Source organism: Pogoniulus pusillus, chromosome 39, assembly GCF_015220805.1.
Source record: "Pogoniulus pusillus isolate bPogPus1 chromosome 39, bPogPus1.pri, whole genome shotgun sequence".
NCBI lineage: Eukaryota > Metazoa > Chordata > Aves > Piciformes > Lybiidae > Pogoniulus > Pogoniulus pusillus.
In genome coordinates, this window is record NC_087302.1 from 8,697,441 (window position 1) to 8,718,003 (window position 20,563).

The window sequence follows — 20,563 nt, forward strand, 5'->3', positions numbered from 1 at the left end:
CAGCTGGCAGCAGCTTTCCTCACCTTTTAACCCCCTTCCAACCCCACGGGGACACAACCACCTGTCCTCGCCCACCCTGCCCAGAGACCTGCAGGAGGGACAGGATCTGGGGACCAGCACCTACAGGGCTCCCACTGTGGGAGGAGCAGGCACACAGGGACTCACAGAACAATTTGCTGGGGTTTCCTTCCCCCATTTCTTTGTTTACCCTTTTCCAGAGACCAGGGCAGTTTTCCTCCTTCCCCTGCCCCTCTCCTCCCTCCATCCCTCACCAGACGCTTGCAGGGCCAGCAGGAGCATGTCCACTACTCTGCTGTGGCAACAGAGAAAGAGGCAGCACAAGGAGCAAAAGGCCTCCCCAGGCAGCTGGTTCAAGTGAAAACCGAAAGCCCAAGAGCCAGGTGGCTTTCTCCTTCCAAACTTCCCACCAAGCACCTCCTGGGCACCTGTGCCACCCGTCTGTCCTCAGCATTTGACCCTCAACCACAGCTTGCCACCAGCCAAAACCAAAAAGCAAACAGATTGAAGAAAAAACTCTAATACAGAAGGTGAAGGTCAGCAGGTGACTCCCTCAGGCTGTGCTGGCACCTCAGGCTCTGGTGCACTGTGCAGCTCAAGCAGTGCCCAGGTTTGGGTGCCAGCTCAGGCTAAGCAGAGCTGCCAGCTCCCTTTTCCCAAATTCTGGCATCAGGCAATCAAAATCTAAAGGGGGAGCCCTGTGTCAGGGACCTGGGGGCGTCAGGGGGCTCTGGGTGTCCCCATGGCCAAGGAAGGGGACCCAGCTCAGAGGACCTCCACACCTGCAAGGGTGCCCTAGGGTGCACAGTCCCATGTCTGTCTTTTCCAGTGGTTCCCTTTGCTAAATGCCCTTTTTCAACCTCAAATCCATATGGAGAGAAGAAGCTGAAGGTGTCCTGGAGTGGGGAGTGGAAGTTGCAGTCCTAAAGAGATGCCCACTGTCCCCTGGGCACAGTTACCCTGCACACAGGTCCCATGGTGCCAGGTTGCTCTGGGTCATGTCAGCATGGGCCCAGCTAAGGGTGTCCTTGTCCCTGTGGGTGCCATTGTCCCCTCTGGTGCCATTGTCCCCGCTCATGCCCAGGCTTTGTCCTCTCTGAACAATGGCTGGGGCAAAGCCACTCACAGCCAGCACCCGGGAGGAAGGGCACGGGAAGGGATTTGCTGCTGCCCCCTCCAGATCCTGGCAGCTCCTTTCTTTGCAGCCGAGGCTGAGGCGCAGCAAGGGGCAGAGGCCGCCCCTGTGCTGTACCCCACCCTGACCAGGGCTGAGGGCCAGGAGCTGCTTGTTGGGGTAAATCCAGTGCACAGTGTCACTGCTGGTGGGCACCAAGGGCAGCTGGGACAGTGATGACATAGGGACAGGCTGTGGTTAGAGGGCAGAGTGGCCCCGGTGCTGTCATGCCCCCTCAGAGCCGCTCTGGGGCATGATGCAGCAGACACTGAGGCCTCCTGCTGGGGCATGCCCTTGGCTCCTGTGTCCTGATGATGCCCCAGTGCTGCGTGGCAAGAGGACAACGTGCCAGGGAAGCAAGAGACTTGGGGCAGGACTCCTGCATCCCCCAGCTCCTCCCCCTGGTAATTTCAGCCACCTTCAGTCCCTGCCGGAGGGACCAAGGCTGCAGGAGCCCCACGACAGCCACAGCAGCATCAGCCTTTATCTCTCTCCGGTCAGCCCCCAGCTCCTCTTCCGGCCCCAGCCCCCTGCCCACCCTCCCCTGGGTGCACTCGCAGGTGGCGATCCTTTAGCTGGGGGGGCTCCTCCCTGCCCTCCTAGGGTAGCAGGAGCCAGAAGGGTCTCATGGTCCATTGCTGATGGCCCCGGGGCTGGTGGAGCCTCAGCACCCAAGCCACGGTCCTGAGGGCTGGGAATGGTTTTTCTGGCTGGGCGGCAGCGGGGGGTGGCGGCGGCCCCCTGGTCCCTGCTGGGGCTCGGCCTGTCCCGCCCTCAGTGCTCAGACTGGGTGCACGAACTGGTAGACGAGGCGCTGGGAGATGTCCGGCTTGCGGATGATGCCCTTCTTGTAGTACTGGCGGATGGAGCGGCTCAGCTTGTCGTAGTTCATGGCCGGGCGGTTCTTGCGGATGCCCCACAGCCGTGCCACCTGCGCCGAGTCCTCGATCTTGAAGATGCCTGGGGGAGCAGCGGGGGTTACAGCCTCGCCTGCCCCCACCCGTGCCTGCCCCGGGGCTTCTGCAGCACCCCCGCCCCCCGCCCACCTTTCTCCTTGTTGAGCCAGCGGATGAAGCGTCCGTAGTTGTGAGGCTTCAGCAGCAGCTCCTTCAGGAACTGCCAGAGGTGGATGGGTTGGCCGGCACAGGACGAGTCCACCTCGCTGTCTGCCCAGCTGGCATCGCCTCCTGCTGTGGAAGGGATGGGCGAGATGGAGAGGGGAGAGACCTCTCTGCTTTGAGCCACCCCAGGGACCCACACGAGTCCTTGTCTGGGAAATGCCAACTCGAAGCTTGTGGTCTCTGACGACTCAGCCCAGGCACTGGGTCGGGAAGCACCACTCAGTCCTTCCCGTCCTGGAGCACAGAAACCCTGCCCTTATGCAGCCCTGCAGGGACTTTCCTTTTGCTGCACCTCGCAGACAGCCAAGAGGCTGCTCCAGGGCAGGGGCAGCACAGCCACAGAGATGCTCCAGGGAGCCAGAGAACTGCAGTGGAGCAGGCAGTGACCTCTCAGCCCCCCAGACCTGGCTGAGGCAGAGGCGGGGAAGGTGAAGCAGAGCCCCACAGAACTCACCACAGTATCTTACATCTCCTGGGGCAGATTTTTCCTTCATCCAGGCAGCTGGAAGGGAGGAGCAGGATGGTCAGAGGGCACCTCCTGCTGCACAGCATCCCCCACCCTGCCGAGCTTCCTCCCGGCCCCTGGCACCTACCAGACTTCCAGATGTCAAGGTGGGCATGCAGGATGTCCCCGCAGGCAGGCGAGCGCTGGCAGAACTGCTCCTCGGACAGCGCACACAGGTCCTTGCCCGACAGCTCCTGGAAGCACTTCCCGACCTGCGGCAGCCGGTACTGGTGCTCCGTCCACAGGATCCACTTCTGCACGTTGCCAGGGCTCCAGTCCACAGGGTCTGGGGCAGAGCCGTGAGTGGGGCAAAGCCCAGGGAAGCTCAGCTCACCCCACAGACCCCTCCTGCCCTGCTGTGGCATCACCTACCAGGGTGGCAGCACCCAGCTCTCAGCCTGTCCAGGTTCCCAGGGACAAGTCTGTGCCCTTGCCATGTCCTGCACCTGGGAGAGCCTCGCTCAGCCTTTTAGAGCCCTGTTTGCTCCCTGCACCATCCCATCTGTCATCAGTGCTTTAAAGGAGCTGGTGGCAGAGCCTGCATAAACTGAGCACATCCTGAGACTGTGTGTGCCATGGCAGTGGTGCCCCAAGGAGAATGGCCCAGCGGTGCCCCATGGCAGCAGAACTCTGTTCTGGGCTGTCCTGCACCCCTTGCACCCAAATCCACGTCCAGCTTGGGCACCATCAGCTGGCTTCAGGCTGGCCCCAGTCCCACACTCATCCACCCGTTCCTACTGCCCCATGGAACATGGTAAAGAGGAAGGACAAGGAAAGGCCTCACTCTCTGCTCCCTGCCTCTCACACCCTGCCCAGAGTGTGTGCAGGGCTGAAGGGCAGCTCAGCACCATCCTGGGAGGAGGGGACAGGCTCATCAGCAGGCCCCTGCTGTGTCCCCACACTTCTCTGTCTCTGTGGCACTGGCTGTGTCATACCAGGGCCCCAGACTCAGCCCAGGACTCTTCTAACCTCAGCTTAACTGGGAGCCAGCAAGGCTGGAGGGGCAGCCCCTAGCATCCCTGGGCATCAGCAAACAATCCTGCCCAAGAGCAACAGCCAGCAAAGCAGGGCAGCAGCGCCCCCAGGCCCCAACGACCTGGTTGTACCCCCAGAGCTGCAGCATGGCTTTGGCCCCCGTGCTGGCACATCCCTCCCCCTCTGCAGCCCGGGGGGCTGGGGCACACCCACCTGCAGCGATGTTGAGGAGCTTGCAGGCCGTCTCGATGTCCTTCAGCACTTCACCCACCACCAGGCTCTGGACCTGCTCCAGTGAGTGCTCCACCAGGGCCAGGTCCCCCTCGGCTCCCAGTCCCAAGCCTTGGCTGTCGATGATGGGACATTGCTCTGGCTCCTTCTGGGCCTCCCCTCGCCCACCCTGGGCACCACTTGGGGATGGCTCTCCCATGCCCTTGGTGGCCCAGGGGATGTCCTCCGAGTAGAGCATGTTGAAGTAGTGCAGGCAGAAAGCAGGCAGGGGCTGCTCAGGCGTGCTGGGGGGGCTGGGGCTATCCGGGCAGCACCAGTTCTGGGTGTCAGGGTCCTGGAGTGAGGGCAGTAGGGCAGCGTCTGGCTGGGTGAGGTGGCTGGGGGGCAGAGTGGTCAGCCCAGGGCTGGCACTGCCCATCCCTCTGCTCAGTGCTGGCTCCAGACCTGCCGGGAGAGGAGGAGAGGCTCACCCTAGCACTGGCCCTGCCTTCCCTCCCTGCAGCCAGGCACAAAGGGAGGAACTAAGCCTGTTAGAGGGCAAAAAAACTCCAAAGAGAGCCACAGTGCCCTGTGAGCCCCCAACTGAATGCAAGGCTTGGGGTCAGCCATGGGGCTGGGGCTGCCCTGGTTGGGGAGGACCGGCTGCAGCAGCCTGCAGGGAGAAGGAGCCTGGGGGACAGCCAGGTCTGACCACCACAGGATTTTAGGGTCCTGCCATGCGTTGCAGGCAGCAGTCTGGCAGCAAGTCAGTCACAGCTGGAGGGGCTCCAGGGTGGTCTATGGGCACTGGGAATGCCAAAGCCACATGGACACAGCTCTGTGCATGGGAAACTTCACCTGCTGCTTTCATCTGAGGGTGTTCCAGCACAGCAGAAACCAAACCTGGCTCTGCCAAACTGGGGACCAAGCCCAGCACCACAGCACCCAGCTGCTGCCAGCTCCAGGATGAGAACTTCTCTTTTACTCTCTTGCAAGGAAAACTACCCAGGATCAGCCCAGCCCCATCTGCCTCTGGTACACAGGAGTCCTGCAGGCCGTGGAGAAGAGGATGAGCCTGCTGAATTTCCATGGCAACACCAGGAACGGCTCCATCCACGGAGAAACCTCCCTGAGAGCCATCCTGAGGCTATGGGAAAAGAAAACCCCTGCCAGGGCTGGCGATGGGCACAGCCAGGGCCCTGCTAAGCTCCTTCTCTGCCTCCATCATTGCTGCTTATAAGGAGGAAAGGAAAAAATCCCCAAATCTGTAAACTGGGAATATGAAAGCAGAAAAAGCAGCAGCTTGTGCAACAGAGCCTGCAAGAAAACAGGAGTGAGGAAAGCCTGAGCCAACCAAACTCTGCTAGGAGAACCAGGAAGATTCCAAAGGGGATGGGAGGCAGTGGCCAGGGAGAGGGAGGGGTGGGGTTGGGTTGGCAGTTTGCTCTAAATCTCACCTGGGGGGACAAAAAGGCTAAAGAGGAAGAAGGCAGCATGGGGCCACTCCAGGCAGAGCTGGTGCTGGGGTGTGGGGAGCCGAGCAGCTGGCTGCTGGTGCAGGAGGCAGCAGCCAGGGCAGGTCAGGACTCTCCCCGCTGTCATTAAATGCCATTCACAGCCACGAGCCATGGCGCCGACAGCCACAGGGGCACCTCTGGGCAGTGCTCACCGTTCATCGCCGAGGGTTTAGTGCCCCAGAAGCAGGTCTGAAGCTCGGTGCTGCCTGCACCACGAGGAAGCTCTGTCCCTCCCTCCTTTTACCCTCGGAAAAGCCACAAAAGCTTGGAAAATGCATGGAGGATCCTTGGCCACTTCAGCAGCATCCACAGAGGGTCTGAGAGCTGAAGCCCACAATCCTGAGGGGTTTTGGTGGCACCACAGTGAGAAGGAAGGAGAGCAAGAAGTGGTCCCACACCAGCGAGCTGTCCCCAGTTTCCCTGAGAGATGGCTCCAGCCTCCAAACCTCTCCTTGATTGGCTCTGGGCTGAAAGCAGAGCCTCAGGGGATCAGCCTAAACCCAGCCTCCCGCTGATGCAGCACAAAAGGCAACCGGTAACAGCTTGTGAGGCTCCAGCCCCACGGTGCTGGCCATGGGGGTTTTCTGGGAAGGGCAGTCTTGGCTCCAGTGCCTCCGGGATGCTCTGGGGTCGTGGTGAATCCTGTGCTCACCCCACCCTCTCCAGGCTTTGCTCCCACAGCCATAAGCCAGACACAGGGAGGAGCAGGTCTGTGGAGCTGTCCCTGGGCACACAACAGGATGGATGAGAGGAAATGGCCTCAAGTTGCAACAAGAGAGGTTTTAGGTTGGATATTAGGAACAATTCTTTCCTGCAAGAGTGGTCAGGCAGTCACAGGCTGCCCACGGAGGTGGTGGAGTCCCCATCCTTGGAGGTGTTCAGGAAACCTGTGGCCATGACACTTGGGAAGAGGATTTGGTGGCCATGGTGGTGCTGGGTCAGTGGCTGGACTGGGTGACCTTAGAGGGGTCTCCAACCAAAACAGTTCTGTGATTCTATCCTCTTCCTTTTCTTGACACCATCCTTATCTTGGCCCTTTTCTCCTAACTTGGGACCAGAAGGACCTGATTCCCTGGGCAAGTGTCCCCAAAAGCCTGAGCAATCACCTGCCACCCGGTGCTGTACTCCCAGGGCGGGACCCTTGTTTGCCTTTCTCCTGCTCTGGCACGCAGGTGGCCAGGCTGGGTGGGACCTGTTTGCTCTAAGAAGCTGCTTTGGGCCATTTCCCTCTCCTCTCCCTTTTGGCATTTCCTTGGAAAAGGTGAGCTGGAGAGGCAGCCCCAGGCGTGCTGAGATGCCCGTGGGGAGCACCTGCACAGCATCCCAACCCCTTGGCGTTCCCTGCTCCAGCTCTACTGGTCAGTTGCATCAGCCCTGGCACAGGCTCCCTCTGCACACGGCCAGCAGTGACCACGGCCACGGGATCTGCACTGGAGCTTGCCTGGCACAGCTGCACCAGCACAGCCTCCTGCTCATCCTGCTGCTCCAGGAGGAAGGGGAAGATCAGCAAATTGGCTCCTGCTATGCCTTAGATAGCTGCCAACAGGTTGTCAGAGCCCAACAAGCCCTCGAAGTTTTGTCTTTGTGGGCACACAGGGGCCAAGACACAGCGCCAGGGACTCACCAGCCCACGGGGAAGCTCTGAGAGCAGTGCTGTCCCCAGGGTGCCAGGCAGAACCAAGGTGCTGCTGCAGGACACCCACCTCAGCACTGGCATCCTTGGTGCTACCTGCAAACTCCATCCTAGGTGAGCAAGGCTCTGGTGCAGGGTGGCAGAGGAGCAGAGCTCAAACCAGGAGAGAACCACCAGGTACATTGATGGCTTCACCCCCAGACTGAAAGGGAGCTAACCCTGAGGGTTTCTCCATGGCCACAACAGAGCTCCATCACTGGGGCAGAGGTGTCCCCAGACCCCGAAATGCTGTGGCCCCACATCCTTCCCTGGTGCTACCCACAGACACCCTGACCAGCTGGGAGGGGTGCGAGGTCCTGCTCCCTGTTCCTGCCAGAACCCAGAGGTCCTCTTTCAGCAGAAAGCCCAGAACCAGGGCTGGGACAGGGCTCCTCATGGTCCCTGAGGCGTGGGGCCAGTGGCGAGCCCAGGGTTTAGGGTACTGGGTCATGGCTCAGCTCCACAGGGTTGCAGGGACTCAGCACCATCAAGAGCCCTGGAAAGCAGAGGATGCCACAGCCAAAGGGGGTGAGGACAGGGACAAGAACCTCCTGTACCACCCCAAACTCTCCCGGGAAACACGACCCAGCAGTGCTCGGGGCAATGACAGGGACACCGGTGACAGCAGGGAGCTGGGACCAGCCCTGGGGAGCAAGAAACAAGCGCCAAGAAACGCACCCGAGCAGCAGCTGCGCACAATGGGGCCCTTAATCGGGCTGCAGCCTGCGGTCAAACAGGTTGTGCCGGAGCGGCTCGGGGAGCTCGACGGGACCGGCAGAACCTGGCCGCTGCTGCAGGAGGTGCTGCCCGCAGCACCCAGCGCCTATCCCACGTCCCCAGCTGCTTCCAAAAGCTCTTCCCAGGCAGCCAGGATCAGGAGTGGCCGGGGTCAGAGCCTGGCTCCAGAATCACCTCCAGCCACTAGGCTGAGGATGGGGACAGGGAGTGGGAGCTGCTGTGCTGTCCAGGGAGAAACTGGAGGTGTGCCGGTTCCAGAGCTGCCCAAGGGTGCCCAGGTCAGCCACGGGTGCAGAGGGATTTGTCTTTGTCTGATTCTTTCAGCTTCACCTGTCTCTTGTGCTCCAGCACAGCAAGCTGGGACTTGTGAGCGGGATAGGACAGAGACCCCAGGAGTGGGAGAGGACAGGGACATGGACCCAGAAATCCTCTCTTTGGCCCAAAGCTCACTTGGCACTGCAGTCTGGGTGGTTTTCCCCCTATTTTCTGGTCTGGCTCAGCACCTCTTGCCCCAGCCACCTCCCTGGGCTCAGCTCTCTGCAGTGGTCCCCAAGGAGGGGTCAGCCCCATGCTACTCTGCTAGCCACAGCAGTGCACAGAGGGGTGATGGAACCTGGGCTCTGTCAGGTGGCTACTGGCCAGGAGGAGACCCCAAGCACCTCATGGGGCCCAGATTAAGCAGGTGAAGGGATCTGGAGTCGCTGCACCACCCGAGGTTGCAGCAGGCACCTGTGTGCTCAGAGGCTGATGATGATTTGGGGTCCTGCCAGAATGTCCCACCCTGCCTGCCAGCTTCACTGTGCCAACTGCGCCACGTCCCTCTTAGCTGCCAAGCCCTGCCCACCTGTGCCAAGCACCCCTTTTATCTCTGCGTGTAGGTAAAAGAGATTGGCCAAAATCTCTCTGCAGCCAGGGCAAGGGCTTGGAACAGTGCTGGGATGTGACAGCCCAGGGTCCAGCTCTGGTACCAGTGCAGTGATGGGGCTGGAACCAGGGCAAGCCCAGGGGTCATGCTGGTTGTAAACCAAAGTGGGACAAGCTCATACTGGGGGTCCTGGACCCCTATATACCCCCCACCCCAGCCTTCTCCAACACCACCAGCGTCCGCCCTGGCTCTTCCTGCCATTACCTGCATGGGTGCTGGTGCAGGGACCAAGTGTCCCCACAGGTCCCCACGTCCCAGGTCAGGCTGCCCTCTCCATTGGTGCAGGGAGGCAAGGGGCGGGGGACAGGCACAAGCAGCTCATGGCCTGAGCAAAGCCCTGGTGCTCAGTGTCCCTGAGGTGAGCAGCAGAGCTTGGTGTACCCCATGCAGCGCCAGGGAGTCCCTATTTATAGCAGCACCTCCCTGCCCAGGAGAGAGCCCCTATTGTGGGCACTTGGCAGCTGGGCCACGTTTGTCTTTCACTAACCGAGCAGAACTGCAGGAATCAGCCCCAGAGCCAAGGAGCCTTCAGCACGGACCAGAAAACACCCAGCAGGAAAAGCAGAGCAGAGCTGAGATGGGGCAGGTCTGGCAGCTCCTTGACGGCTGCCCAAGACCTGGGATACTCCAGAAAGTGCCCCAGTCATGCAGTGCCCAAAGCAGATCACCTCCTGCCTCCCACTGGGCAGAAGGAATTGCAGGACACTTGGTGTCCATGCTAGGACTGGGTGGGCTTGGGAGGAGCTGGTCCCAGGAGTCCTGACTCCCATCCTACCCTCCTCACCCAAGCAAGAGAGTAACAGAATCCTGGAGTTGCCTGGTTGGGAAGGACCTTAAGATCATGGAGGCCAATCACGGAGGGGACTGTGAAGACACAAAGTTGGCAAATCCTATTCCATTTTCGGTGACACCAGCTCAGCAAGTGCCAAGAACCTCGTGCCAGGGAACAACGTGTTCCTGTTCAGCCCTGACAGCATCTGGAGGTTCAAGGAGCTGTGAGACAGCATGCTCCCGTGGGATGGTACTGTGTCCACCCCGAGCTGGTGCCAACAGGGTTGTAGGAGGCCCAAGAGGAAGGGAAGGTGGGCGCTGGTGGAGCACTGGGCAGCACGGAAGAGCTGCAGCAGCAGCGTGGGGCTTACCTCGAAGGTGTGTGGGCAGCTCAGAAACTGACTGGGTCCCGGGCGCGAAGAGCCGTCCCCATGGTGCTGGGCACGGCGGGCGGGGTGGGCATGGCCGGCAGCGAGGTGCCCCGGCACCAGCAGGATGAGCGGCCAGCAGCACCCTGCCCAGCTCAAGGCGGCGGCAGCACAGCCGGGCTGAGCCGCATCAGCTCCGCGCAGGCACCGGCGGGATCGGGGATGGGGATGAAAGTGAACACTCTGAGCAGCTCTGGCAGCCTCGGAGGGATGAAGGCAGCAGGCAGCCCAGCCGAGAGATGTGCGAGGGAAGCGGCAACCGGCAGCCGGGTGCTCAGCGCTCGGCAAATGCCTCCTCTGCCCATTATATCCAGTTCCTTCCTTATTTACCTGAACAAACAAGCCGAGTGCTTACCTCAGCTGGAGGTGTTTGAGTAGCTCAGGTCGGGGTTAACCCTTGGCAGGTGCGTCAGCACACTGAGCTCACACCTGGCAAGGCTCTGTGCCCCGGGAGGGGAGTGGGGCGAATCCAGACGCCTCTTCCCAACCCTCTGCTGGGACACCCACCCAAGAGGTGGGGATGCTGCAGGAAGTGAGGCTGAAGACTCCTCCTGGAGTCAGACCCTGCAGCACAGAGAGCTGTTGAATGCGCCGGAGCGCCTGGCTGGACACTGCGCTGCGAGATCGCTCCCTCGGATCGGGTCGCTCTGGGGCAGGAGCATCCCCCACGTGAGGGCTGCAGCCGCGAGAGGCTTTGTGATGATGACTACAAGGGAGGATGCTCTGAGATGCTGGGGACAAAAGGAGCCCCTCACACCAACCAAGCCACCCGAGACACCGGGACCAGAGGTCCCTGGTGCTGCCTGCAGGCAGGGCAGGGTGCTGGGGGCACAGCACGAACCTGCAGCACTCCAGGCCTGAGTTGTCTCCACCGGCATAAGCAGGAAAAAGCTGTTCTGAGCGAGACAGACACGGAGCTGGTATTTATTGTCCCTTCGCGGGGGTGAGGAAGGCAGCGCAGCTCAGGCTGCTCTCCCGCGCACGTAGCACTGCCAAAGCCGAGCTCCCTCACGTCCTAGCGCTCCACATCACACAGTCCCCTGGGCACAACTCCCGCGGGGCACTCCAGGCCAGACCCATGTCACCGTGTCCTGGCTGCTGCGTGGCCACTGCGGGCTTTGCATTCCCAACCCATGCCATGTGCCGCGGCGGAACCGGCACCCCCCAGCCGCCCTGAGCCGGGGCCGGTCCGTGCGGTGTCTCGCACGGCCGATAAGGCAGCGGCCGGAGCTGTTTGCTGGGAGCAAAATCAAACCCTCCCAGAGGGGTCAGAGCAGAGGACCCCTCCGCTGCGGCTTCCCCAGCCCGCCCGCTGCGTTGGCAAAGGGCTTCGCGGCGCTATCGCCAGCGCCAGGAGTTTCTGCCTCCCTTTTGCAACACCTCAATGTTATCTTATCGGGGGGGGGGGGGGGGGGTGGGGGTGGGGGTAGGGAAACAACTGCTCACCCCGGGCCGGGGCTCCTGCCGTCTGGGGAGAACTTTTCACTCCTGTTTTGGTAAACACAGCCGGGCCCAGCACACGTGGCAGTGGCCCTGGGAGGGGGGACCTCGACTGGGGAGAGCATAAGGGGATGAGCAGCTGTGGTGGGGAAACTTCCAGCCCCTGCCCAGGCTTTGCCATGGGGTGGGTACATGGGATGGGGATGTGGCACAGCTGGGAGTAGAGACTTGGCCACTTTGTGCCAGGTCATGGCAGACACAGTGTAGCCCACCACAGTGCTGGGACCATCTTCCCTTTGCTTTGGGCACAGTACTAAATGCATGACCCAGCACCACTGCCCTTCAGCAGGCCTGATCCTGCATCCCTTGCAGCCTGTTGCAAAGTTCTAGAGGGCTGCAGCAGGCTGGGCTGTCAGGGTCCAATGTCCCCAGATCACTCCTGCCTGCTTTGGATCTGCACTGTCCTGGCCAGAGCCACCACGGGAAGCTGGGAGTGGAGGGCACTGTGATGAGCACTCTGCCTGGCTCGGAGGATGATGCAGAGCACCCAGAGCTGCTCCTGTGTCCTATATCAACTTTGGCATCTGAAAACAGAAGCAGCAGCCCCAGAGCTGGGACCACAGCTCTCCAAGCACAGACACCACTGCCACAACACAGAACTGCAGGTGAATCGACTGCAGAAACCGAGGATCCAGAGCGAACCCCCTGAAGACCTCTAGGGCGAGGGGAAGTGGCCTCAGGTTGTACCAAGGGAGGTTTAGCTTGGAGATTAGGGGGAAACACCGAAAGAGTTCTCAAATCCTGGCACATCCTGCCCGTGGGAGTGGCTAAATCCCCATCCCTGGAGGTGTTTCAAAGCTGCAGAGATGTGGTGCTGAGTGCCGTGGGTCAGCACCAGCCTTGGCAGAGTCAGAGCGTGGTTGGACTGGATGACGTTGAAGGTCTTTTCCAGGCACAACAATTCCGTGATTCCATGGCAAACCTTCCTGGCACACGGAGGCCTCGCTGGGCAGTGCTGCAGCAGCTCCGGGCTGCTGCCCCGAGGTCGGGCTGTTGGCTGGGGGAAGTTTGCCGAGCAGGCTGCGGTTAGCACGGGCTGTGCCCGCCGGGTTTGCATGGCCCAGCTCTGCCAGCACCCGCGGGGCTCCCTCTGCTCTTTGGTTTAATTGCCGCTCGTTACCAGAGCGAACGTGTAAGGCTGCACTCGAGGCAGCCAGCAACGCGGTGGAGGAGACAGTCAGGGATACTGGGCAAAAGCTGGATGCCACCAGGGAAAAGGGATGTACTGGCAGTGCCTGGTGCTGGTTCCCTGCTCTGGAGTGTCCCAGACCTGGGTTGTAGAAGCATTAAGATTTGAAAAGACTTCTGAGATCATCCAGCACCACCATGGCCACTACACCCTGTCCCCAGGTGCCATGGCCACACATTTCTGAACACCTCTAGGGATGGGGACTCCACCACCTCCCTGGGCAGCCTGTGCCAGTCCCTGGCCACTCTTGCAGCAAAGAGATTTTTTTCCCCATCTCCATCCTAGCCTTCCTCTGGCTCAATTTCAGTCCATTTCCTCTCCTATCACCTGAGAAGAGACGAAGCTCAACCTTACTTCAGCCTCCCTTCAGGCAGCTGTAGAGAGACAGAAGAGCTCCCCTCAGCCTCCTTTTCTCCAGACTAAACAAATCCAGTTCCCTCAGCAGCCCTTTTCTCCAGACCCTCTAAACCCAGCTGAGGACCATCACAATCTGTCTGGGAACCCGCACCCAACTCACATGTGGGTCAGGCAGAACTTTCCCTGGTACTCTTATCAGCAGCTCCGGAGATTTTGATAAGCTGAAGAGATTGAAGAGGAAAACATTGGTCTGGCTGTGCTGGGGCAGCGCTGGGCTGCTGGGCAGCACAGGAAGGATGTGCAAAGCCAAGTACAAGGCCCCCAAATGAGACCTTTGCTTTCTTTCCCACAGCGTCCCCATCCCTGCCGGCTCTCGCTGCTGCCTTTCGCAACCGCTGCTAAAGCACAGCTCAGCTTACAGACACCAGGAAAAGGAGAGGTTGCAACACCTGGGGGACAACAAAAGGGGGAAACCAAGCCTGGGATTTCTGTCCCGTGTGCAGATCTCTGCCTTTTCCTTGTCCTCCCTGGCAACCCCTCGGCTCCAATTCCGGCGCCTTTTGCCGTGGCTGAAGCTTCAAGGCTTGGGAACGCAGCCGGAGGGGAGGGATGGAGAAATGAGCTGTGAATCAGCCTGGAAGAATCCCTCTGCCCACCTGCCTGTAGCTAATCTCTGGCTCCATCACAAGAATAATAGATAAGCAGGCCTATAATGCATAATAAAACCATTGAACTCACTTGATGTCATTGAGGAAACCACAGAGGCCACCGAGCAGGATTTGTCCCTGAGCTGAGCCACCTTGGTGCCCCAGCAGCGAGGTTTCCTCTGTTGCAGTTCCTGCACAGCATCTAGGGACAGTGGTGGTCCCCGTGCAAAGCAAACCCACAAGGCTGAGTACCTCTGGGACATATCCTGTGTCCATGTCTCTGTGCAATGCTCTGAGCTGAGATACAACAGGGGAGGTTTAGAGTGGAGGTTAGGAACAATTTCTTCACTTCAGGAGTGGTCAGGGACTGGCACAGGCAGCCCAGGGAGGTGGTGGAGTCCCCATCCCTGGAGGTGTTCAAGAAAGGTGTGGCCATGGCACTTAGAGATGTGGCTTAGTGGCTGTGGTGGTGCTGGGCTGGTGCTGGACTGGATGACCTCAGGCCCTTTTCAACCTCAATGCTTCTACGGTTCTGTGCCAGGCTGCAGGTCAGGGAGTCTGGGAATGGTTGAAATGGTTGGAACTGCCCAATGGGCACAGCCCCCAGCTGAGCCCTGATCTGCAGGAGTGCTCACTGCCTGCAAGCTCCTTTCTGATGAAGGGCACTGGCCTTGGCAGAAGGTGGGGACCTGGCCATGTTTTCCAGCCCAGCTCCCATCTTCTTTGCAGTCTCAACTCAGTGCCCACCCTGGGAGGGGTCTCCATGCCCCTGCACAACTCACTAGTCAAACTCCATGTCCTGCTCTGCAGGCAGGTGCTCCAGGCAGGTTGGGTTTTGCAGATGAATTTTGGAGGTGTCCTGATGAGAGGTGCCAGGGCACAGCAGCACCCTCTGGTCATGGCTCCTGCAGTCTGTGCAGTGTCCTCTGCCACCCAATGGGAGCCAACAGCAGGAAATGTGATGCTAGCATCCAGCTGAGCTGGTTCCCCCCTGGGATCCCCCCTAGACTTCCCTGCAAGGGGTAGGAACAGTCACCGCAGTGGGCAAAGGGAGTGAGGTGCTGCCTCAGGCACCCTCTAGGGCAGGGTGCCCCTGGTGCCCCCAAGCTGGGCATCAGCCAAGGTTCCTGCTACACCTGAAGGAAATCTGGGAGGGGAACCCCCAGAGTTAACCAAAGGGCCAAAGAGTGCAGAAGAGCGAGCTCACAGGTGTGCCTGGAGAAGCCAGCCTAGGTTTTATTTGCACAGTGACTCTGTGCAGCTCCACCAGGGAGCATCTTCAGCTCTGAGGCCACTCAGATCACTTCAGAATCCCTCAAATCCCTCCTCACCCCTCCTCACCAGTCCTCCTTTTCCGAGCAACCCCGGGGCCAAGCAGGGCCACTCCTCTTTATGACCTCCCGGGGCTGCCTTTGCCAGTCTGCCCCATCTGCCAGATGTTGCCATAAACCCCATTTACAGAGCTGCGGGCAAACAGCCGCGGTCACCGCAGCTGGCAGCCGCCAAGGGCCCACCCTGGGGAAAGAGCTGCGGCTCCCGGTGCGGCGCTGCTCAGTCCCTGCCCGCCGGGAGGGTCCCGGCAGCTCCGCGCTGTGATGGGGCACCTGAGTCAGGAGAGAAAGAGTTGATGGCACCAGGACCTAGAGGCTGCCCAGAGAGGTGGGAGATGCCCCATCTCTGGCACGACACCAGGGGCTCCGAGCTACCTGCTCTGGTTGGGGATGCCCCTGCCAGCTGCAGGGGGTTGGGCTAAAAGAGCTCCGAAGGTCTCTGCCCACTCAAACCAGCCTGACTCTGCGACCCTGTGGTTTCAGGGCAGCCCTCGATGGTGCAAATAGGGGTGCTGGAGAGCCAGCTCCATCCAAGAGGGCTGGAGTGGGTGCTGGTGGCACAGGAGGTCCTGGAGCCATCCCCCACAGAGCACGGAGATGTTGGTGCTCACCTGGCCCCAGACAGAGGCTCCTTTGCCCTCCACCACGGCAGGAAGCGCTGAGCTCATGCTCTAGGTTGTCACAGCCCTGCCCCTCCGTGTGGCCATGGCACCTGGGCACACGGCTTAATGGCCGTGGGGGTGGTAGGTTGCCGGCGGGACTCGATGACCTTAGAGGGCTGTTCCAGCCCAAACCATTCTGTTATTCCCCTGTCCAGCTATGCCAGGGAAGGTGGCTGGGGAAGGCCAGGCTGGAGGGAAGTGAAGACACCAGAGTGATGCCAGCTCAGCCCTGTCAGCCTGAGCCCTGAAGCCCTGGACCACCAGCTCCCCACCCAACCTCACTGCCCTGCCTTCTCTCAGCACCCTTCCCACACGCCTGCCTTCCCCATTCCCCCCAGCACCCCATGGCGGTGCATCTCCCCTGCTAGGCTGAGCCGTGCCAGTGCAAACGCCGGCTGGCACAGGCGGGGAAGGCTCAGGGTGCCCGCCGGGGCGGGCAGCGCCGGGATTCAGCAGCGTGTTTGCTGTTCCCTGCTCAAAGCCTGCTCCTTCCTCCTGCACCCGCACTCGGCTCCTGCTTTTGTCTCCCGGGATTAAAAGCCTGGAAACGGCTGCGGGTCGCGCAGCGGTGCCAGGAAGAGAGGGCTCAGGGTGGCCTGGGTGTGCCCAGTGAGCCCTGTCAGAGGCAGGATGAGGAGGGGTCACACCCTGCCACTGGTGATTTGGGGTGCAGAAGGAGCAACTCCACCCGTGGGGATGGCTCCTGGCCTGGGCTCTCCATGCACCAGTTTGGCAGGTGCTGCGATGCCAAGTGAACCCCAAATGCCACCCAGGCGAGAGAACTCCCCCAGAATGACCCCCCCAGGCACTGTACCTCCTGTTCCTCACCATCACCACTTATGTGGGCAGGCCATGGGGTGGCAGGGCCAGCACCCCCTCCTCGTGGTAAGGGCTCGGGGCCGTTCGGTGGTGGCAGTTCCCAGCGCTCACAGGCAGCCAGGTGAGACGGGCATGGCCCTGTGCCAGCCCTCGGGATGTTGTCTTTTCACACAGCCCCGCTGCGGGCCGAGCGGCAGCGCAGCCCTCGCTGGCTTTGTTTTCCCACACTGCCTGCCATTAAGAAATGCAAATTCATTCTTCTGCTGCTGGGCTCTCCCCGCAGGCAAAGCGATCCTTGGGCATAACGGCCCCACGGAGCAGGGGCCGTGGGGAGCTGCTGGGGCAGGGAAACCCCTCCTGGGTGGGAGCAGGTGGCACGAGCAGCTCCAATGGTCTCCAAGCCCAGGAGGGGCAGGGCAGCACTCAGTGCCCTGCAGAGCACAGAGGCTCTTGCCTGCAGCCTCCCCTTTGGCCCTGCACCTTCCATCCCAGGAGAACCTGCAGAAGGGTTTGTCCCAGGGCAAAGTCTCTGAGCAACAATCCCAGACCTCACACTTGGCACAGTCTCAGATCAAAGCAGGAGATGGAGGATGGAGAGGGAATGCAGGGACCAGAGCCACCTCCTTCCCATTCCTCTTGGGATCAGAAAGTCCCAATCCTGCTAAGTTGGGTTTGCAGCTGCCAGGGCAGCAGAGTGGGGAGGACTCCTCTGTGCCCCCCTAGATGCAGAGGCTGAGACCCTCTGAGGGACACAGCTGCTCCACATCCCATGGCATCTCATGGAGCTGTGGGTCTGGAGTGACAGTGTCACACTCCTGGTCCCCAAGTGGGAATAGAGAGCAAGCAGCAGGGCTGGGGGCAGGCTGGAGGTGCAGGGATGCAGCAGAGCCAGCAGTGACTCAGCCCTGAGTCACACAGCTCCAAGGGGATGTGGTGTTCCCAGGGAGCATCACCCAGGGCAGGCATCCTTCTCCCGGGGGCTCAGCAGGGACCAGAATGTGGGGCCTTGGGCAGCCAAGAAGCGATGCCGGAAGAGGGCAGGACCCCAGATGAGGACCTGTGCTTGGGGACAAGGAGGTAGAGCAGTGTTCAACCTTCACGAGGCACTGGGCTGGCCTTGAAGCTCAGAGAAGTAAGGAAAAACATCTTCACTTTGGGGGTGGCAGAGCCCTGGAGCAGGCTGCACAGAGAGGTTGTGGAGTCTCCACCTCTGCAGGCTTTCAAAACCCACCTGGATGTGCTCCTGTGTGGTTCACTCCCGGTGGCTGCTCTAGCTGGGGCTGGACTTGGCGATCTCCGGAGATCCCTGCCAGTCCTCACCGTTGGGACTCCCTGAGTTTGCTCTTCCCCAGCAAATGAGCAGCCAGGAGACGTTCATGGCCAGGGGCACCTCACCAGCCTCTGCACCACCATTCCCAGAGCCTGGCCTGGGGAGAACAAAGCTGAGACTGATGCTGTGAGCCATGGAACTCTCTGCAGACCTTGGGCTGCTGGCACACACCAAAGCCCCACCGGGGCCATTCCTTGGTGGCATCCCTGCTTTCATGGGATGGGCACTGAAGCAGGAAGAGATTAAAACATGGTGAGAGAGTAGAATGCTGGAGCCAGGCTCCAGCCCCAGTGCAGAATGTGACCCAGAATGGCTCTGCCTTCCCCATGGAGAGGTGTCCCAGCCCCAAGCCCAGCCTGGCTGGCTCGGGGCACTGGCAGAGCGAGGGCACTGCTCCGCTCCTCAGTGGTGGATTCTCAGGGCAGCAAAATGTTTGTTCTGTCAACAGGTGCCTAATCCCCAACCAAAAGCTGATGAAAAAAGCCATGGGGGGAAGGATGGGAACCTGCTGCCCTTTGAAACAGGCCCAGCACTGACAGCCACAGCCCCGAAGGCAGGGGTGGCATCTCCACGCCCTGGAGAGGGGAGTGGAGATTCCCCCCAGCATCCTACACAGAGCAGGGAATGGGGAATGGCTCTCCCAGTCAGGGCAGGGATGGCCTCCAGACACAGCCAATGCAACCTGAGCAGGACCCTGAGCACCATGCTGGAGGTGCATCTCCACTCTGAAGAGATTGCCTGGCACAGCAGCAGGTTAAGGCTGCTCTCTCCCTCTAGCCAAAGCCAGCAGGTGCAGGCAACAGCCTGCAGCGTCCACACAATGAGCCACCCCTTTGCACAGCCTGGCCCTGACCCAAGGCCCCAGGGGCCAGCACTGGGCTGTGACACCCTGAGTCTCTCACGAGGGCTTACCTGAGGGTTGGCATTTTCAGATGACTCCCACAAAACTTCTTTCCCAGTGGGATGAAGTGGAACTGCCATGGCGAGGCTCATGCCAGATTGCCTCAGGCTTCCCCTTGCTGCTCACCCCAGGGCTGGCTCCTCCTGCTCAGCCAAGGCTGAGCTCTAAGATCCAGCCCCTGCAGGGACCCACTCCCAGGACTCAACATCAGCCCTCACCTGCACCTGCAGAGTGCAGAAAAAAGTGCATTTAGCAGTTCTCCTCTGTTTGCTCTTCAAATAATCATTTCCTTATCACTATTTGTCCAGATCCCTTTAAAATTCTGACAAACCTGCTCCCTGGGCACCGCTGCTGCTTCCTCCCAGCCTGCACCCTGTGGGCGAGGCGCAGCAGCCAGGCCTGCCCCAGGACCCTTCTTGGGTGTGGAGCGTTGAGTCCCTCCCCGAGGGACAAACTGGGATGCTGCAAAGCTGTGTTTGAGGAGTTTGTCCTCCTCCCTCCACCCGCAGGGATGCTTTGGGGCTGCTGCCAAGCTCGGGGGAGCAGAGGAGGGACACCAGGGAGGAGGAAGAGGGCATCGCACATTGACTGCCCACCACGGAGAGGTTTTGGAATTGTGGCATGAAACCTTTGCCGGGGACAGGAGGGAGAAAGGATGAGCCTGGCACTGCCCAAGCCCCACCTGCTTGCTGCCCAGCTGGCCACAGGTACACAACACTTTTGTGCCAAGTCCAGCCGAACACTGATCCTGGTTGCTAACAGCACCCACCAGAGCAGCACCCAGTGCGATGGGTGCAGGAGCCCCAAGAGCATGGGCAGGGACATCCCTGGAGCCTTGCTGGGGACCAAGACCCTCTGCTGCCAGCTCAGCAGTGCTGGTCCATGAGTACCTTTCACTGTCACCTACAAGAGACATTTAAGGTCCCAGCAGGCTCTGCTGGGTCACCTAGCAGAGTCCCATCCGACACCAGGCAGGGCTTTGGGGCTCTGCACCGCAGCTGACGTCAGGGCCCAGCCTGCAGCTGTCAGAATTAATTGAGGAAACCAAGGCACAGTAAACAGGCAGGAGGGAAACAGAGGCAGATTAGATAACGAGGAAGGGAGCTTCTTGCTGGGCTTTGCCCCTGGAGGGCCAGCCTTGCCCACTCCGTGGGCACAGACCGTGCCAAGCCCGGGCTGCTCCTCACCGGCTGCATCGCCAGCTCTGCCTCAAGAGAGACTGAGATCCCCCTTCTGCAGAATGGCTTCACTGGAACAAGGGCTGGCACACCCCGGGGCTGGCACACCCCGGGGCTGGGGCTGGGTGTCCCCACACATGCCTCTGGGGCAGGCAGTGAGAGCAGCGCAGAGCTCCCCACTCCTCACTGCTGCGGGGGGGAACATGGGTGAGGTGGGAAAGGGCCTCCGAAGAGGCACAGGGGACAGGACCTGCTGCTTCATCCTGGTGGAGGGAGAGGGAGGGCAGGGTCCTGGGCAGCAGAATCACTGTCCCCAGCAGCGCAGGACAGGCGCAGGGCCCCAGCAGGGAACTCTCAGCCCACCCGGGCAGCCACTCCTGGGCAGCGCTGGACTCCAGGCTGCGCTGAGCAGCCTCACTTTGCTCCCCAGCAGCAGAGCACCCCCCAAACCCAACAGGGACCCACCGGTGCTCAGACACCTTCCCCATCCCCACTGGTGGGATCTCTCCGGCTTTAAGGCGTTTCAGCCCCGGAGAGGTCCTGCCCACACTGTCCCCGCTCAGCAGCATCGCCCCCGCCCCGCGGTGACAGCGAC

General features: G+C 60.7%; 1 protein-coding gene across 3 annotated transcripts; it reads right to left on the minus strand.

The window, feature by feature from the left end:
- Window positions 1-169: 169 nt before the first annotated feature.
- Window positions 170-10,218, minus strand: SPDEF (SAM pointed domain containing ETS transcription factor). 3 transcript variants are annotated; one of them, XM_064173601.1, is made up of 6 exons: window positions 9,998-10,214; window positions 4,007-4,468; window positions 2,907-3,104; window positions 2,768-2,815; window positions 2,239-2,379; window positions 170-2,152 (listed from the first exon to the last, which is right to left on the minus strand). In XM_064173601.1, exons 2-6 carry the CDS (start codon window positions 4,440-4,442, stop codon window positions 1,974-1,976), a joined length of 1,002 nt encoding a protein of 333 aa, XP_064029671.1. In that variant the 5' UTR covers window positions 4,443-4,468; window positions 9,998-10,214; the 3' UTR covers window positions 170-1,973. The 3 variants fall into 3 exon arrangements, with proteins under 3 accessions (XP_064029671.1, XP_064029670.1, XP_064029672.1); XM_064173600.1 differs by having other exon boundaries at window positions 2,239-2,382; window positions 9,998-10,209; XM_064173602.1 differs by lacking the exon at window positions 2,239-2,379 and having other exon boundaries at window positions 9,998-10,218.
- Between the last annotated feature and the right edge of the window lie 10,345 nt (window positions 10,219-20,563).

Coding starts and splice junctions, on each gene's coding strand:
- SPDEF (XM_064173600.1), bottom strand. CDS start 4,442: ATGGGCAGTGCCAGCCCTGGGCTGACCACTCTGCCCCCCAGCCACCTC. Junction 2,383..2,767: donor AGGAGATGTAAGATACTGTG/GTGAGTTCTGTG, acceptor TCCCTTCCACAG/CAGGAGGCGATGCCAGCTGG. Junction 2,153..2,238: donor CTGGCTCAACAAGGAGAAAG/GTGGGCGGGGGG, acceptor CTGCTCCCCCAG/GCATCTTCAAGATCGAGGAC.